The sequence below is a fragment of the Pongo abelii genome, chromosome 3, assembly GCF_028885655.2.
Source record: "Pongo abelii isolate AG06213 chromosome 3, NHGRI_mPonAbe1-v2.0_pri, whole genome shotgun sequence".
In the NCBI taxonomy this organism is placed as follows: Eukaryota; Metazoa; Chordata; class Mammalia; order Primates; family Hominidae; genus Pongo; species Pongo abelii.
The window spans coordinates 178,749,727-178,768,154 of NC_071988.2; the positions used below are offsets into that span (position 1 = coordinate 178,749,727).

Below are 18,428 nucleotides of genomic sequence, written 5' to 3' on the forward strand. Positions count from 1 at the left end.
AAATAAATATTAAAAAAGGGAAATATATTTCGTTCAAAGATTGGAAACAATGGATTAAACACAGTTAAACAGGCTATTTACTAAGACTTAGTAGTCTTTACTATACTAATGAAAGTTGTAAATTGCCAACTACTTACTACTTTGCATATTCCATATATCTAGTTGGCCTCTATATGGATAGGACAAAACTAGGAAAAGGTAAGGAAGTAAGACAGAACATATAGGCTCATTTTGTTTCTTTGTTTTCCACATAGTTGGAGGCAGGGCAGAACTGCAGGTGTCAAAGCACAGGAAAAGGGTGCTTGCCTGAAGAGTAGTCTGAAGACAGAAGGCCCTGGACACTAGACATCTCTGGCAAGTTGAAAGGCTGAGGAAAGGATGCTGAAGATACCAGCCCTGAATACGAATCTATGTCTGGAACTGAGGAACCATATCTTGAAGTGTGCAATGTAAAATAATCCATACACCAAATCAATTTATGCTCACCCCATTTAGTAGTTGCCAGTGACAATGAAGACACGAGTGGGAACCTGAAAGTTTTTTTCCAGTTTCATACTACCATACCACCTATCACCAAGCATTTCATAAACCATACAACAACTTTCAAGTCAGGTGAAACTTAAATTACCAGAAATCTGTATTAAGACCAGTAAGAAAAATAAAACCACTGCTCAAAGGCATTGGAAACAAGAGGCAGAGAAGGCTCACAGGGATCTTCCCTTTTTTGTCTTTTGAACTGACGTATGCTTTTGCATAATGAAAATCATAACACAAAATTTTATCTTTCATTTTCTCAGAGTCCAAGAGATGAATCTTGAGCACACACACACATAATTTTCTCCCCAAAATAGCCACATTCTTTTATTTGATGATTCAATACATTTTTAATTCAAATAGTCACCACATAACCTAGGCACGACATTAAGCATTTTACAAGCAAAATATTTTACTGATTTTCTTTTAAATTGCCAGAGTACAATAAGTGAACTGGTTAAGGGATATACTTCTGTACATAAAAATACCCATGTATTTATACAAGTGTATGGAACAGAGTTTAAGATAATAAAACCGTTAACATCACAATAAATAGGATGTGTTCCTACTGCACAGCACAGCACGCTTTGTCAGGAAGCTGCCAAGTCTTTTTCAAGGTGCTTTATGTTTTTCTGAGCTAGGCTCAGATTTCCCCAAAAAAGGAATAGGTTAGTAACGGCTGGATCTGAATGTCTACTTTCATAAGTTGCTTTTTATTTTCATCTCCAATAACAGGAATGGAAGGTATGATAATTTAATTATTTTCAAAAAGTCTTTGCAACTTACCAATTCTATTCCAATTCAGTTTTTTAAAATGCAGATTAATCTAACTCTAGCACCATACGAGAATGAAATACATGTATTTTTGTCAGAGCAACAATATTTTATATCATCTTTGTTCCTCTGGCTATAACAATTCTGTTTAGAAAAATTTACCAAGCTAAAAATAGTTGATCTAAGTTGTCATAAAAAAGAATATTAAATACCTTTGGTAAAAATAGATACATTTAACAAGATTAGAAAAGCCAACAGTTATAATGTCAAAAGGAGAATATAAAAATGTACACAATGAAACAAATAAACTGACTTATCGATAAAGTGAAGATAAGGCCACTCTTCTTTTCAGGTTTGTCGCTTCCAAACCATGAATGTAGTTCTCTTCTTCTAAATGGCAGAAATTTTAATAAGAAATATGAAAAATCCAGTCTGTCCTATCAGCATGACACAAGTTTAATTCATAGCAACATAGTTCCTTTTTAAAAACCAGGTTTGTAGTACATAGAATGTTCTGGTTTACATATGTGAATATGAGCAAAAAAAAAAAAAAAAAAAAAAAAAAAAAATCCAGATTTTATACGATTTTAGGCCCAGGACATGGAGCTTTAGAGTTAAGCAAGGCAACAGAATCAGGTGTTCACTTGCACAGTTTTTTTCCTGTGCTGACATTACCCTAAGCCGTATCAAAAGAACTGAAATATAGAACCCAGCTAGTGGAATAGGTACATGGTAACTCTGAAACTAGCTGGTGATCTATTTAATACAACATTTAATTTTCTTTCCACGATTGAAGACCTTTTCTCCTGTCCTTTAGGCCTCCTCTGAAAAGAGCTGTTGCACAATTCCTAATTCTGTTTGAGGTCTCCTCTTTCAGAATGCACTGTAAATCCTGAAGATGAAAGGTCCTTGAAGCAAACAACTGAGATTAAGGATGGAGATAACGCATAAGTTCTCTAACAGAATCAGCCACTGCACTGCACAGCTCTGGGCAAGAGCTGCTGGTGGTGATGTGGCTATCCTCCTGTGCTCCCTCTGCACACACAGTCACACTCCTCATGGTGCTCCAGGGCCACGTCGGTGAGTGATTTATGCAATCCCCTGACACCGGTCTTTGGTCTCAACTGAAGGACCTGAAAGGGAATAATAGTAAGCCACTTTTAAAAATCAACGAATGTCTATGACTTGCTTTTACAAACAAGTAACATTTTAGAAAAGAATCTTGGGGCCCAAGAAAGACATACATTTTAATTTTTCCTAGAGCATGCATTATGAAAACACTCTCCCACCAAAAAAAAAAAAAATCATCATCGTTTCATGAAAGCACAGACATTTTAACGCCAACAATCTGGAAGCATTCTGTCTCTGAATAAGGAACAGTACTTAAATGGAAAGACTCACCATGCAATTGTTATTTTATTTATCTGCCTATTTTAGAATTTCACCTTAAGTATTTTGGAACTACCAATACAAAATTCGTTTTTCTGTTTGTCGCTTTCTTGCACGCATTCATTTATTCACACATTTAACAAATATTTATACTTGATGCAATACACTCAAGTGCAGAAATACTGTGGAAAGAAACATGATCACTCCACAGCTGAGTCTGCTCAATTATGCCACTCATTAATTTTCTTGGCTACACTTCAAGTCCTCTATAAACTTGATGAGATGGATTAGATGTACTTCATAGACATCAGCCCCAGTCACAGCTAACTTCCTGCAGCTGGATCCTACTGTGCAGTGAGAAGAGGTTTGGCAATAATAACAATGATGCCTCTATTAAATAAAGTTATCTGCAGTTCGGATTGTCAAGGTTTTAATAAAAATACAGCAAGATTGACACTTATACTACACATATTTCCTCTTAATACTAAGACAAAAAGATGCAGTTGTGTACTCTATAAAATATTAATTAAAGTATTTGGTGTTGCTACCTATTTAAGTGTATTACATTTTATTTCTTATGATAGAAACAATAAAGTTTAGGAAATTGTATTTTGTTTGGATTATGAACAAAGGCCAGAGCACAAAATAATATGAAATTTTCTAGCATCTCTACTTTTTGGATATGACATAGATAACCTCATAAAGCCATTTCTAAAAGCTACCATTCCTAAAAATGTTCATTAATCCAAAAAGGCACAAGTCAAGTCTTATGACTGTTCTATTTAAAGACTTAAAAGAAAAACAGAGAATGCATACCTCACTGGAGTATGTGGTAATATCAGAGGTTAATTAGCTAACATTTTTTGAATGCTTACTGGGTGCCAGGCACAATAATAACGTTTTTACATACTTTAACTTACAAGAATCTATGAAGTAATTTACAATTATTACCCTATTTTACACATGAGTGAACAGAGGCTTAGACAGAGTAAGTGACACAGCCTTTATTTGTACCTAGCCCAGAGATGAATTATTAGAGAGATAGATAATAATTTTATAGACTCAGAATATCACTGCTCATACATTCTATTTATTTAGTAACTTTCTTCCTGAAGAGATAAACTTCAAAGCCTTGTAATAACAATTAGAAATTATAAACTTTTAAAGTAGTTTTCTCATCTATTTCACAATTCTGAAATAAAAATTACTTTGACTTTATTTCTTTAAAGTGAAATTTAACTCAATGGCTACTGAATATTATTTTATGTTAGTACTGATTTATTATTTTTGAACAATTTAGTGTGTCAGACTAACTACATTTCAGATATTGGCACTATTCCTTATCACACTCTTGCTACAAATTGTTTCTGGAATGAGGTTGGGTGGGTGGCTAAGATAAATTGCAATATTGGCATAGCCAACGTCTTCAATTCCTATGTCCACCTGTATGCATTTTCCCATTCAGCAAGGGAAAAAAAATTACTATGTAAGGTAAAGGTTAGAGAGGCCACCATACATGGTCCTAACAGTCAGGCCAGGCTGCAATCCTTGCTTCCTCTAGCATGCATATGCCAAGATGCATTTGCTGAATCAAAGTCTCCTGTCTTTGTCTGCTGATGCTCATGGAGATTTACAAATAGCAGAAAAATCTCTCAATGTTCTAGAAATTTAAGTCCTGGATAAGAAATTCTAATGGTGGAGGATACAATTAGTTGTTCTTGTTTTTAATTCGTTTTGAAAGTTTTGACTTTGGAAGAGAAAAGTAGACTTGGAAAATGATCAGCAGGTCCCAGACAATATTAAAGAGGAAAAGGACATAGATTATGCCACCAGAAACGAAACAGGGCTAACGTTCATCTCAGAAAATTTAGACGGAGAGGTTGAAATTAAAATGATAAGTCCGTGAAGAAGAATGTCCAGGGAGAAGCTGAGCCAGAGATTGTGGAAGATAGTAGATAAGACACAGAGAGAACCAGCAAGGAACAAATGCTCATGGACCATTGCTCAACACGTTCAAACAAAATGGCCTTGAACTTTTGAGAACCACAGAGCACTGGGAACAGGGATTCAGTACTAGAATCAGGCAAATGAATGCTATACATTTTCAGGTTTGTTTGTGCAAAACAAACAGACATAATGTAAGAACGTAAGACTATTATTTCATAAAAAATTAAATATATAAAAATATAAACAAGATGAAAATTATTGAGCCAAGTAAGAACAGAGAAAAAGGAACAAATATTTTACTATTGTCAGAGTATCCTGTAGATCTTTTGGCCAGAATATCTTTCCTGCTTCAGGGCAAAATTCATTAAATCTTTATTGATCATTTGCCATAACCAAAGAATAAGACTAGGCACGGTGAAAAAGCAAAGATGAGTGAGAGAGCAGCTAATATATATTAATGGCATGAAAATTGCCAGGCTTAATTCTAAGTGTTTTGTAAATATCAACCCACTAAATCCTCACAATAAAGCATGAGGGTTGGAGACTCACCTTATAGATGAGGAATTTAGGCACGAGGGCTAAGCAATTTGCTCAAAGTCACACAGCAAACAAATGTTAGGTTCAAACCTGGGATGTCTAGCTTTGGAGTTTGTGTTCTCAAGCATTACACTGTAATGTGACTTTTGTTTTCCTTAGCTCTCAATTCAATAGAAACAAAGAAAAATAGACAATAATTTTGAAATAGTAAAAGTTCTCTAATAGAGTACCTTTGAAGCCCTACAGATGCGCTGAGGATGAATTAGTCATGCTAGGACTGGTAGGACACCAGCATTTCAATGAAGATACAACATCTAAGTTTATATATATATAAAGTTACTGACTTGCTTTTCTGAAAATTCTTAGGTGGAACTTAGAAAAATCATTAAGAAAATATATTTATTTGGCTAAAATGTCTTCCCACAAAGAGATCCAGTGATTGACACAGAAAGTAAGAATCTTATTAATAACATTATCATGCTATAGTATCTTTTAGTTTTCTTCAATTATTATATCCCATCTCCTCCTCCAGCAGCATCAGGTACTATACATGTATCAGGAAACCATCCATCTTGAAAAGTCAACTTTAAATTTTACAAAGCCTTTAAATTACACCAATAAAAATCTGCCCTTCTGGCTTCATTTAAAAATTACTTCATGACCTTTACTTTTTTCCACTAAATAAAATAACATGAAATAAATATCTACTTAATGAATAAAATGATTTTTCATATGCATAAAGTGTTCAGTGAAACCCTCATCTGTTAGGTAACCTAAACATGCATGGTTTCATAAACTACACTTCCTATGACATGATTTTCCTGCCCTTCACCAATATTGTGTTGGCAATTGATAAAGTGGAAAAAAAAGCACTGGATTCGTGAAGACAAAGGAACCTGTTTCCATTCTAGAGCTAGGCTTTCACTTCATTAAGGATTTCACTGAAATCTTGATGCATATGAAAAATCATTTTATTTATTAGGTAGATATTTATTCTGTATTCTTATTTAATGGAAAAAAATGAAAGGAAAGGCAGTCATATTGAAATGATGTCAGAAGGGCAGATTTTGACTTGGTCTAATGTAAATGTTTTGTAGCAATTCAAGTTGACTCATCAAGAAGGATGGCTTCCTGATAGAATGATGCTGTATGATGCTGCTGGGGGAGGTGTTGGGATTTAATTGGGAGACTCCATCACTAACAAAAACATTAAGTGTACAAGTTCTAAGGTTTCCAGGGTTCTAAAAAACAATAATTACTAACATGTCATATTATATTTTCTTTCATTCCAAAGAATAAAGAGATGAAAGGTTAAAACATCCACACAAAGTTTAACATGTTATTTGAAGCAACATGAATAATACAAAGTTTATTATAATTATGAATATGTCATCTTAGGAGTCTGTTGTCCCAAGTAGAAAAATAAATATCAAAGCTCTCCTTTCTCCAAAGCAGGCAATAACTTATCTCTGAGCTTGTCTTTGAAATATTTTTCCTTCATATTTTGAAAAGTTTAAAAGTTGAAAAACTGTACTCATTTTTTTTCCCTCAGAAAACACTTTATTTTTGGTATGAGAGGCAAAAACTTCACTGACCACTCATGTCATACTACCAGAGAATAAGCTTTCTAAATCCCTAATATCTGGAATTTTAATTAAAGGTGCTAATTTTAAAAAATAAAAACATAAACTGTTTGTATACCTCGTTTTTTTCCCCATGAATACTACATCTTTTTTCCAAACATAAACGCATTTCAGATTAATTGTTTTGTTCTAAGACATAAAATACCCAAAGGAAACCAAAAAGAAAATTGTATACCTACCTCGTGGTATTTTTTAGTAACTTTGCTTGGGACACATTGACATTCATTGCAATTGTGGAGACAACAGGCACAGTTCCCACCACAGCGTTTAACCAGGAGACAACCTGGCCAGAAAATGGTATCGGTTCTCTTTAGTTCTTCCCTTATGGACACTGAGAAGTTACGAGGTGTGCAGCTGTATAATCTTACCTCCTCCGTTAGAAGGTTCAGATCCACCACTATATGGTATAAAAGAAAGCAAAGAAAAATAGATGTTGATGCTTTCAGCCTGAATGTATTTCATTAAGCTCTTTTCATAAAGAAATCTTACGTTATTTCATGAACAATATCCATAACAATATCCGCTCTTATTGTAAGTAGATTTTAGAGATATACAACTACAAATTGGACCTTCTAGTTCATAGTAAACAAAGCTTCATTATGACTTAGCGACCAGTAAAGAGATGCCATTGTGTAATATTAAGAACAGAGCCAACAAAACAGTTGAAAGCTATAAATAGGAAACTTTATACAGACAAAAAAGGCCACACGTTTTAACCTTAGTAAAAAAAAAATAGACATGGAGAACACCGGAGAGAAGAATAAAATGCAAAATGATGAATGCTTTGATTAAAAAACAAGTATAATTCTTAAAAGGATTTTAGGTCATACAATTAGTGAAGAACAATTTATTGAAATGTGTCAACAGCTCTATCTATAATCTCTATGGCAATAACAATCATAAAATATAAAAAAAGCATGAAGAGAATGCACATTTGAAGACAGCTGTGTAAACCATGAGTGAAAAAAAAAATGACATACTTTATAGGAGCAGAAGTTGTCGGAAGGCAATGCTTCAAATGCATTGAATGATTTCCCATCTTGGAAATTCAGACTAACTAAACTAAACTCCTTCAGATATCTATCCTTCCCCTGCTAATGGGTGGAAGAAATGTTTAATTTATCTGATTTACAACCCCTGCCTCTACTCCTTTAGCAAGTTGGTTAACTACGCTGTTTGTGCTTTATTCTATGAAAGAATACCTACTTTTGAGGACCAAACAAAATATTCTCTGTTGCAGTAAATCCTCAAAGAACCATTGTTTTTAACTACAAAATGATTCTGCCTCAGGAAAATTATATCAAAATAACATGCCATGTTCAATGTGAATTTATACATATCACATGAATAGTAGGTAATTACTATTAGGATAAACACTTCTAATATAATTTATTTTCTGCCTTATATCTCAGCCTATTTTTTTTCCCTAGAAATATTCAAATAAAGCAATTCCAATGAGATTGAATACTTTCAGATACCATATATGCCTTCAGGGTTTTTTTCTCCTAATAAAGTTTTTTAAAAATTTAGAAATAGCATCTAAAATATAATAAACCTACTTAAACACCTTTCCACTAATATGGATAACACAGACATGAATGAAAAAAAAGAAAGCTATTTTCCGGTTAAAGATGGCTTCAAGTAGAAATAATCATGATGTAATCCAATTTTTTAAATTAAAAGCTAATTTTTATTAATTTTTAAGTGACAAGGTAAGAATCAAATGCTTATTTTCTTGGATTTGTCATACATGTGATCAGGTGTTTTTAATACTTAAATTGTCTTAATTGTCTTCTATAATTTAAGTATTTTAAGAAATGTATTATAAAATTATGCATAGGTAATTGTAAATTATAAATGTATGTAAACTATATGATAGACTAAAACCTGAGTCAAGTATAGGAAAGCACCAAAGAAATCCTAATTCAATGAGTCCATTTCAACACCTTATTCAGCTAAAAAATTATTTTTCTAACTCAAGGGAAAGTCATTGTTTCATTTGGCTACTGAAAGATTTCTTTTTAATCTGAAAATGATCCTGTGAAAGCAAAGCTTTTAAATATTTAAGAGCAAATCTTTCAAATGCTCTGAATAGGCCAACTTATCCCTAATAAAAGTAATGAGCTCATTATGCTAAATGGTATCACATATTTTACCTGGTTTCATTTTGCTGATCTAATAGTATATGCATACATTCCTCTTTTGTTGTTAAAACTATATATGAGCTTATTTGAAGCTTTTCTCTAGTATTTAATGCCTGGGCAAGGAGGAAGAAGACTTAAAATATGCACAAACACAAAATCTGGTTGCCAAAGTCTTCAATGCTTATTTAAGAATTATACTTCTTTAGAATGTGAGTGAAGAAGCTCTCAGCTCTCAAAGCATATTCACCTATGTCAAGCAGTTTTAAATATGCTATTTCATAATAGAAAATGAGATTGTACATGTTCCCTTTAAAATGTTTACTTAACCACAATAAAAGGTTAGACAGATTTCCCAAGTGAAGTAAGTTGTGATACCTGCTACAATGTGAAAATTTAAACACACTTTTAACTTAGCTTCCACTCATTTATCATGTTTGACACAAAAGTCAAAAGCCCTTTTTACGCACTAGTTAAGCTTGACTTAGAAAATACAGTATTTTTTTTGTAGCAGTAGCAAGGTATGAATGAAAACCCTGAACTAGAGGAAGAAAGTGAAAGAAAAAAAAGTAAAGCATTTATGCAGTCCACAGTTTTCTAAAAATATAACTAAGGATTTTAAATTTGGCATTTCATTTTGAAATTTATGCTGCCTACTGCTAAGGCTTCAAATGCATATAAGCTTCGTTAAGTCATATGTCATATATTCTTGAAACATTGTATAGTACTTTTAGAGGGGGAAAGGCAAATAAAATAAAGAGAAAAAGGAAAAGAAAAAAGAAAGATAATGTACCAAAGCATACTTTTTGAATAGCTTAACTATAATATTAAGGAAGTTTCCCTCTGCCAAATATTTGTAAAAGTTGGTCTTCAGATTTTTTTCCTTTTCATAATTATCTCCTAAGAAAACAAATACAGGTATTAGTTTGTTTTTCTAAAGAATGCAGATTTTGAGCACATCACCAACAAAAATCATTATTTTTAAATGCAAATGTCATTAATATTATAAATTTTGCTACAAAAAACAGTAATATTTTTCTTTGTTAGTTGTTCATTCTTTTAAGATATTCAGTCCAAAGACAGTCTATTACTGTAATGTAATCTGAGGGTGGTCTTTCTAAGATGAATGTGGTAACACTGTGATGTTTATTCTGTGGGAAATCTATTTCAATGTCTAATTAGAAGCTTTTAAAAGTTTGACTCCTTATTCCTTTGTAGAGATACTCTCAGGAGGGGAGTTGGTTTTGTCTATATAGATGTTATCCCACACCTGTATTTTAGTTTATGTAAAGTTCCAAAAATGTACACTGCTTTTCTCACACTTACTGCATGCTTAAAAAGTTAATAAATTTGGAAAACTGCAAAGGGCTTCAATTTTGAAAGTGTTAAATGAGTATCTGAAAGATCTGTTCAGCTTCCGATGCTTTTGAATGCAAGCTAGCCTCTGGCCAAATCTTTGAGCACCAGGCGTACATTTTCAGGCATAAAGGCTTGGCTAGAAGGGAGGTTTTTAGGCCCAAATCCAGAAATCAGCTGTCAAAAAACTAGATCTCAGTTTAGAACCTGATTCACTGCCCCTGCTTCTTACAGATCAACATGATAATCAACTTCAAATTTGCTAACAAGGGCTCAATTCATGGATATTTCAGCTAGTCTTGCAGATCTTCATCTTCCTGTTCCTAAGTGGGAGGGAAGGGAAGAAGTGTTGCTCGTAAGTTATTCATCAAGTTATTCATCAAGATCAAATCTTATAAATATGTAACAGCTTTCAGCATCTGGACAGGACTCAACTGCCCAGGCACTTGAACACTGATTTCAAATATAGCCAAAAGGAAACCACGTCTGTTGGCATAGTGAAATAGCAGGGCGGGGCAAGTCTGAACATGACCTGCTGAGATTGAAGCTCATGATCCAAAAAAGCTGCAACTCTTAGAGCAGGAAAGGGCAGGAATCGGGTTTCCTTCTGACAAGGTTTAGAAGAGCAAGTCTGGTGCAATCTGCCCTTGTGAATGGCTCAAATTAACCGAACATTGTTCCTTTCATATAAATTCTGTAGGCTGTCATTGCATTCTCCCAAGCGGTAGATTTCAATGTTTCTGACAGACTAAAACAGATATTTTGAGTGCATTGTAATTAAACAGTTATTTCTATACATTTTCATTTGTGTCTGCTACGGATGCTTTCCAATTCCAATGTTACTAAAAAAATTAGGTAATTTTATAGAAAACTCAGTTAAGATTACTTCCAATTTCTTGGCCATGTAGAATTAGGTTTAATTAACATCACTTTCACTCTTAGAGAAAGATACACCCATATGGGCAAAAGTGATTATTTCAACAGCAAATTTATATAGTTAAAAATTATTATGGTGTGAGTTCTTTCAGGTTCTTGTTTTCTTGCTATGAATCCTGCCTTGAAAACTACGAATTCTATTTTATGTTGCGTCGTTGCCATTTTTCATAGTTTTTAGAATTGTCTAGGCTTAGAAAATGCAAAGTCATATAATACTGACCCATGGGAGATACTGTAGACAAACATTTTTGTAGAGGATCCCCTTTTTCTATCCCTAACCTGGCTTTGCAGCTATGATAATCTCTTTTGAGTCCCAAAATCAACATATTCCAAGTACTAGGTTTGAGTAAGCAGTGATTTTTGTAAAATGCAATGAAGGACTTCATCAAAATGATATTTTTGAAGATAATATATACCTGGAATTTTCAGAAGTATCCCCCTTTCAATTTTCCACACCCACTGAGTTATAACTAAGTTCCTCCTTTTGTATATATTATTATTCAATATATAAATATGCTCAAATGATAAGAAAATGTATTGAATATATCACTGATGAATTTTAAACTCTACCCTTTAGAAGCTGTGGCAGAAGAATCTGAAACATTAGCTGTTAAGAAAATTAAATGAGGTTCTAATCTGAAGAGGGAGCTTACCTCTGGATTTTCTTCCAAAAACAAAAGCCTTGCCAAGAAGTTGCCAAGTTGGCCTATATAGATCTTCTAAGTCCACCTGCCATCTCTCTGGTTCAAGATATCGAATAAGGTCTTCCAAGGTACGAAAGGCAGTTATAGCATTATTAAGCAGGTCCAGTGGCAAAGCTGAAGGGGGTAGCACTGAAGGACTCACAGCTTCTGTGAATTGCTGAAAGTAAAATGAATCCTGTGTTAACTGTTTTAAAAATGACAATGTATTCCTTCTGGACATATGCAAAAAATTATAAAGACTAAGGCTGGAAATATGTGTGAAGGAAAATTGTATTGAATCCAATTAGAAATAACTACTCTGCAAAGACTTCACGAAGATGAACTCTGATAGATTTCCTGTAAAATCAATGAGAAAGACATTAATTTTCATTACCACCAACCGTGAAGGATATGGATATCTTTTGGTCATGTAAAAGAATTAAAAATATCTTCATGGTTCAATTATAAACCTAGAATGAAAACTATAATACAGTTTACCAAATTTTCCTTTTCTTTTCCACTTTTCATTTTTCTTAATCTGAAAAATTACCTGGTAATTATGCAAATTAGTGTCACATAAATTAAAAATTGAATAAGAAATAATTAACCCAAAAGATCTAGAACAAAATACAGTTAGAAATCATTTGACATTAAAGAACTTATTAATCAAGATAGAAAATGTCTAAATCATAAAAGATCAGCTTAATAAATTGCCTACAATATATTTTTAATATAAAATGCCTAATAAACAAGATTAAGAGATCAGAGGGACACTGGGAGAACACGCTGACAAACTATGTTACTGTCGTAAGATTAGTATCCAGAATATACAAAAATAAAGACAAATGCAATGGAAGAAAAATGGGCATATTACAGATAAGAAGCTTGAGTGGTCAATAAACATATGAAAATATGCTAAACTTCATTATCAGAGAAATCCAAAGAGAGATATTATTTCACATACGAAAAAAGGATACTTTTTCACGCAGATGAGATTGGCAAGAATTTTAAAAAGGATTACTGAGGATGTGATTAAATTGGAATTCCTCTGCTCTGCCTGCAGAAGTTAGTGTACGTAGGCACAACACTTTAGCTGATGTAACTGATAAACACTGAATATTCTTTCACTTATGCACATGGAAATATGTTCAATGATTAGAAAGACTGGAAGCAATCTAAATGCCCATGTATAGGAAAACACTAACACATCCGCTCTTCCTTTTCATTCTCATTACTTCCATCCTGGGCTCGATACTAAAAACATGTACTATAAATAGCAGCTTCTAACCTTATCTCCTTACCTTTAATCATTTCTCTCTCCTTTTGTTCTATGCTGCATAATCCTGGGTTAATCTACTAAATAAGATATTACTGATCCTATGATGAATTTGGACAAATGCCTATGTGATTTCTCATCTGGAGGATAAAATCCAAATTCCTTACACAGCATTCAGAGCCCTCAAAAACTGACCTCTGCTCACCTTCCACTCTAATCCGCTACTCATCAGAGACATGCATATTTTGTTCCAATCAATCTAGTCTCTTCACTGACTACTGCACATATAATATCATCTCAGACTTTGTAACTTAACTTATGCTAAATCTGTCCCCATACCTGACATGCAAAAACTCTCCCCCTGTTGATCCACATCATAAATCTTTACCATTACAATGACCTTTTCAAAAATCCAATTCATCCATGAAACCTTGCACAACAGGGTCATCACTGTCCATATTATCTTCATTGGGTCAACTGGAAAGAGACTCCCTCTGTGGGCTGCTCTGTGAGCACTTGGCTTGAAGAGCAGAAGCTGAACAGTAAACTAGGAAAAAGAGCACCTTTCCTCTGGACAGGCAGAACCCTCATGGGGCTCCTGGCTTTGTGGGTGTTCCACTGCCCACAGGGGAACATTCTTACAGGGTATAATAGGCAGAAATGAACGTGGCAGCCTTGGGCCAACAATGATTTCATCCTTTTTTTTTTTTTTTTAACAAAAGTTTATTGAGTAACTACAGTGTTCCAGGGCCTGTGTGTGCATTATGAGAAAAGCACAGTGGAATGACAATGTCTGGCCTCCTTCCTTGCCTGGATTACTCACAAGTACTTTCCAAGTCTCCACTCAGCTGTTACTCCTTTCATCTTTTTGTTTTTTAAATAAGTTTTATTTTGTATATTTGAGGTTTATGACATGATGTTACAGGATAAACAAAGATACGCAAAGATACATGGAAATGTGTAAGTACATATATATGCAGTACAATGGTTACTATTGAAGACTTAATTTCAATAATGTCAAGGATCTGGCTAAAATATTAGGACTAAGATATTTTCTAATTATTTTATGATATTTTTGCTCTACCCATTAGACTGTTAAACTTTGAGAGTAGGAACTAAATCTAATATGTTTTTATTACCCAGTGTTTTCTATAATTGTCCAAGGAACACAAAATTGCTTTGACAGAACTATGACTGAAAACTCTATTATAGATATAAACATTGACCTAAAAACGGTTTTAATTTTAATTTAGCCAAGCAAGTTACTATTGATTAAATTTATGGTGTAAAAAGTTAATGCAAATTTTTGCATATTTCAAAAACATAAGCCTATATATGTATATAAATGTTTTATAAAGTAAAAATTAAGGGGTCAGTAATAGTCAAAGAATAAGTATTATTACAAATGGAAAGTTTCAAAATCTGTACAGATAAAATAAGTGGTTGCTAGCAAGTTAATACAAAAAGTATACATTATTTATTAAATTGTCAGGGGGAAGATGTATATTTTAAGCATAAAATATAATTGTTATGTAGGCGAATTTCAATTAGACTGTAATCCAAGAATGATTTGGCTTATTTTGCTTCCAGTCTGTTGGAGACTCTCTGAATAAAGCATTTCTTTTGAAGCAATACAAAGTTCTAACTGAAATGAATATTGCTGAGATGAAGTTCAAAATATTAACACAAAAGAAGGCAAAACAAGATAAGCCTGTAATACTGGGCAAACAAAAGATGCACACCTTGGGTCCAGTGAAGTATCTGCAATCTGCATACCCATCCCTTCAAATGTTAAAGGTTGGGAGAAAAGCATCTTCTGTTACTGTATGTATAGATCAGTTGGTGTTACAAATCTCTAAGCTTCTAAATATTTAAATTAAAATTTGATAAATTTAGAAAGACAACTGTTTCCCCACCACACCCCACACACAGTGGTCCCCACCCAAAAAAACAGGAAAGAAGAATGAACATAAGTTCCCAGGATTCAAAGAATCAATCCCTGGACAGAACAGGGGAAGTGGTGCTTCTATTTAAGGGCCTTCTCATGACTGTCCCTCCACCCACTGGTTCAAGGAAGAGCCGAGTTGTTCAGTTTCAAAGTTCTGCTTTTCTAAGTTGTTTAAAGGACTCTCAGAGAGAAAGGGGGAGCAATGAAAAAAAGAAGTTACAGAAAAAAAAGTCTTTGAATTTTTAAGTTTTACTTTTCTCTCTAACAAAGTAACACTGTTCATTACAGACTAATGGCATTTTCTCCCATAATTAGTATCTAGAAAATTCTAACAATACCTTTGATATTTAAAAACCCTTATGATTGGGCTGTTAAACTGGTTAGAATATGCAAAATATGCCTTGACTTGAATTGGATTTTCACATTCCCTGTTTATGTCTTTTATTCTTCATAAAAATATGATGGTGTACTTTTAAGCTATAGGTTGTGCTAAGACAATTTAGTGGATAGCAATGGACACAAACGGGAAGCAGAGTTTCTTGGTGTTCTGCAATGTAGACAACTAAACCAAAACCCTTATTCAGCCAGAGAAAAGCTTCTGTGTTATCACCTGCAGGGCAGTAATGATAACCTTGGTGATGGTGTGGCCCTAGCCTAGACCCTTTTAGGTCTATTACTTTGTAAGGACAGGTTGTCAAAGAGCAGAAAAGCATCTAAAATCTATGTGATGAAGTGTCCTGCCAAACAGTACATTTCTAAGATGTCAGCTCCATGAGATAAGGATCCCATACAAAATTGGGTCTTTAAAATTCTCTGATGAAAGTTACTCTGAATGACAACATGATAATGAGAGAACTATGATCAGGAGTCAAGGAACTGGACTCTAAATCCCAAAGATACTCACATGTAGGGAAGAGAGTTTGACTAAATTGCATAATCTATCTGCGCCTCAGTTTCCTCCACTACAAAATATGGTAGCTATATTCAATGACCTTCAACTTTCTTGCCAGCTTTTACATTTAAAAATTCTACTGAATTATCAGATACAAGGGAGTCCAACACAGCTTCAGCAAAATTATCTTGAGAGCTTCAAAATAATTGACTGACTTACTAAGTCTATAATGGGACTGAACTCTATTTTTTTTTCTTTTAACTCTCCTTGTTGTTTTAGCAGATCAGTGAGTTTTGGGAAACACTGTCCTGTGGTACAACTGTGGGATAATTCTACATTTATATATATATATATAAAATTTTGAGAGTACATGAAGTTTACCCTGCTCTTTAAGACATCAAATATCCTAGAAAGGCATTTCTGGCTTATAGATAGAAGCAGTATGATCCTAAAAATCTGAAGGAAACAGTTCCATGCTTAGAAAACTGATACCAAAAATGTTTAAATGAATATAGACACATGTTGTGTTATGGGCTGAATTAGAGTTCACTCAAAATTTCTATTCTACTAAAGTCCTACTCACAGTATCTCAGAATGCCTGTATTTGGAGACATGGTCTTTAAAGAGATCAGTAAAATAAGGTAATTAGGGTGGACCCTAATCTAACATGATTGGTGTTCTTATAATAAGAGAAAATTTTAACATAGACATAGTAGAGAGGGAAGACCATCTGAAGACACAGGAAGAAAATGAACATCTACAAGTAAAGGAGAGAGGTGTCAGAAGAAACCAAACCTGCTGACACCCTGATCTCAATTTCTAGCAACCAAAATTTTGAGAAAACAAGTTTCCATTGTTTAAGGTACCACTGTTTAAGTCTGTGGTATTTTGTTAATGCAGCCCTAGAATGCTAATACATGCCATCAACTTCTCCACTTAACTATTATAGGAGCAAACAAAGGATAATATTACACCATGTCCATTCAATCATTCAACAAGCATTTATTTAAAAACCTGTAAGGGCTCACACAGGTGCAGTGGCTCACACCTGTAATCCCAGCACTTCCCGAAGCCAAGGCAGGTGGATCACTTGAAGTTTAGAAGTTCGAGACCAGCCTGGCCAACATAGTGAAACCCCATCTCTACTAAAAATAGAAAAAATTAGCCGGGCATGTTGGCCATGCTTATAATCCCAGCTACTTGGGAGGCTGAGGGACAAGAATCACTTGAACCCAGGAGGCAGAGGTTGCAATGAGCCGAGATTGGGCCACGGCACTCCAGCCTGGGTCATAAAGTGAGACTCTGCCTCAAAAAAATAAAAAATAAAAAAATAAAAAATAAAACAAATGAACAAAAGTAAAAACCTGTGAGGTGAGAACTATAAACAAAACAAGAGAAAATTCTTGCCTTTGTGAGAAGCCAAGTATACTGCATCATAGAAGAGAGTTTTCTCTTGCCAAAACAAAGCCAAAATGAGAATCTGCTATTATGAATCACACAAGTAACCAAACAAGTATCACACAAATCCTGGTGAATGTGGACCAGAAAAAAGTGAACTTAGTATGTAAGAATTACTGAAAAACAAATATATTTCTATTTTTATTAATGAAAAATAACTGGCAGCCCAGGAGTTCAGACAAGATCGTAGCCATAGGAACAAGCTCAAGACAGCAAGTTTGGCTGCAAAAGTGAAGTTTTCTTATTGACTTTTCCATTGTTCTTTTCAAAAATCAGTGTTTTACTGTTTTGTATTTTATTATGGCTACCTTAAATATTTTCTGCACTTGTTAACATCTTTCCCCTTTTTTAGAAAAAAGAAAAGCTGACTTCCTGTTTGGAATAGTACTATCTGAACTACTTATAATTTCACAATCAGTCGTTACTTACCTCTAAAAAACCATAGCTTGACATTTTATTAGGATTTTTGTGGCCAGTGCAATTTTAAAAACACACTTAAAATGAATCTTCCTTGGACAAATACACACATATAAATGTTTACCTTGAGTAGCATAGCAACTGTTGCAAAACTATTAGGGCCTACAAAGATTTATGTTGCAACTTTCCTAGTCAACTGCATATAGTACACTTCAAACTGATAAGAAAGTTTTCAATTCATTCATACTTAACAGAAGGTTAGGAATGCAGATTAGGTTTTATTGTCGGAGTTAAAAACAAAACAATATTATAAAATGATCTGGTATTTAAGAGAAGACAATAAATGTCCAGCCTTGGGTAACATCACTTCTTAAAGGTGTCTCCAATCTCATTTATGTAATGTCAAACTGATATATTGTACAGAAGTCTTACTTTTAAAGAGCCTAAGCAGCCGACAGGGCATGCAGACACAAATGCCTGCCAGGAACAACTCACGG

The 18,428-nt window shown here is 33.9% G+C and overlaps 1 protein-coding gene across 3 annotated transcripts in view; it reads right to left on the bottom strand.

The window, feature by feature from the left end:
* Positions 1-831: 831 nt before the first annotated feature.
* PDGFC (platelet derived growth factor C) overlaps positions 832-18,428 on the bottom strand; it is a 216,389-nt gene continuing 198,792 nt past the window's right edge. For all 3 annotated transcript variants that reach the window (XM_024246355.3, XM_054554631.2, XM_054554632.2), the window contains 3 exons: positions 11,911-12,118; positions 7,004-7,221; positions 832-2,441 (listed from right to left, as the gene is read on the bottom strand). In XM_024246355.3, coding sequence (XP_024102123.1) covers positions 2,325-2,441; positions 7,004-7,221; positions 11,911-12,118 — 543 coding nt within the window. In that variant the 3' untranslated portion in view covers positions 832-2,324. The remainder of the gene's footprint in view (positions 2,442-7,003; positions 7,222-11,910; positions 12,119-18,428) is intronic.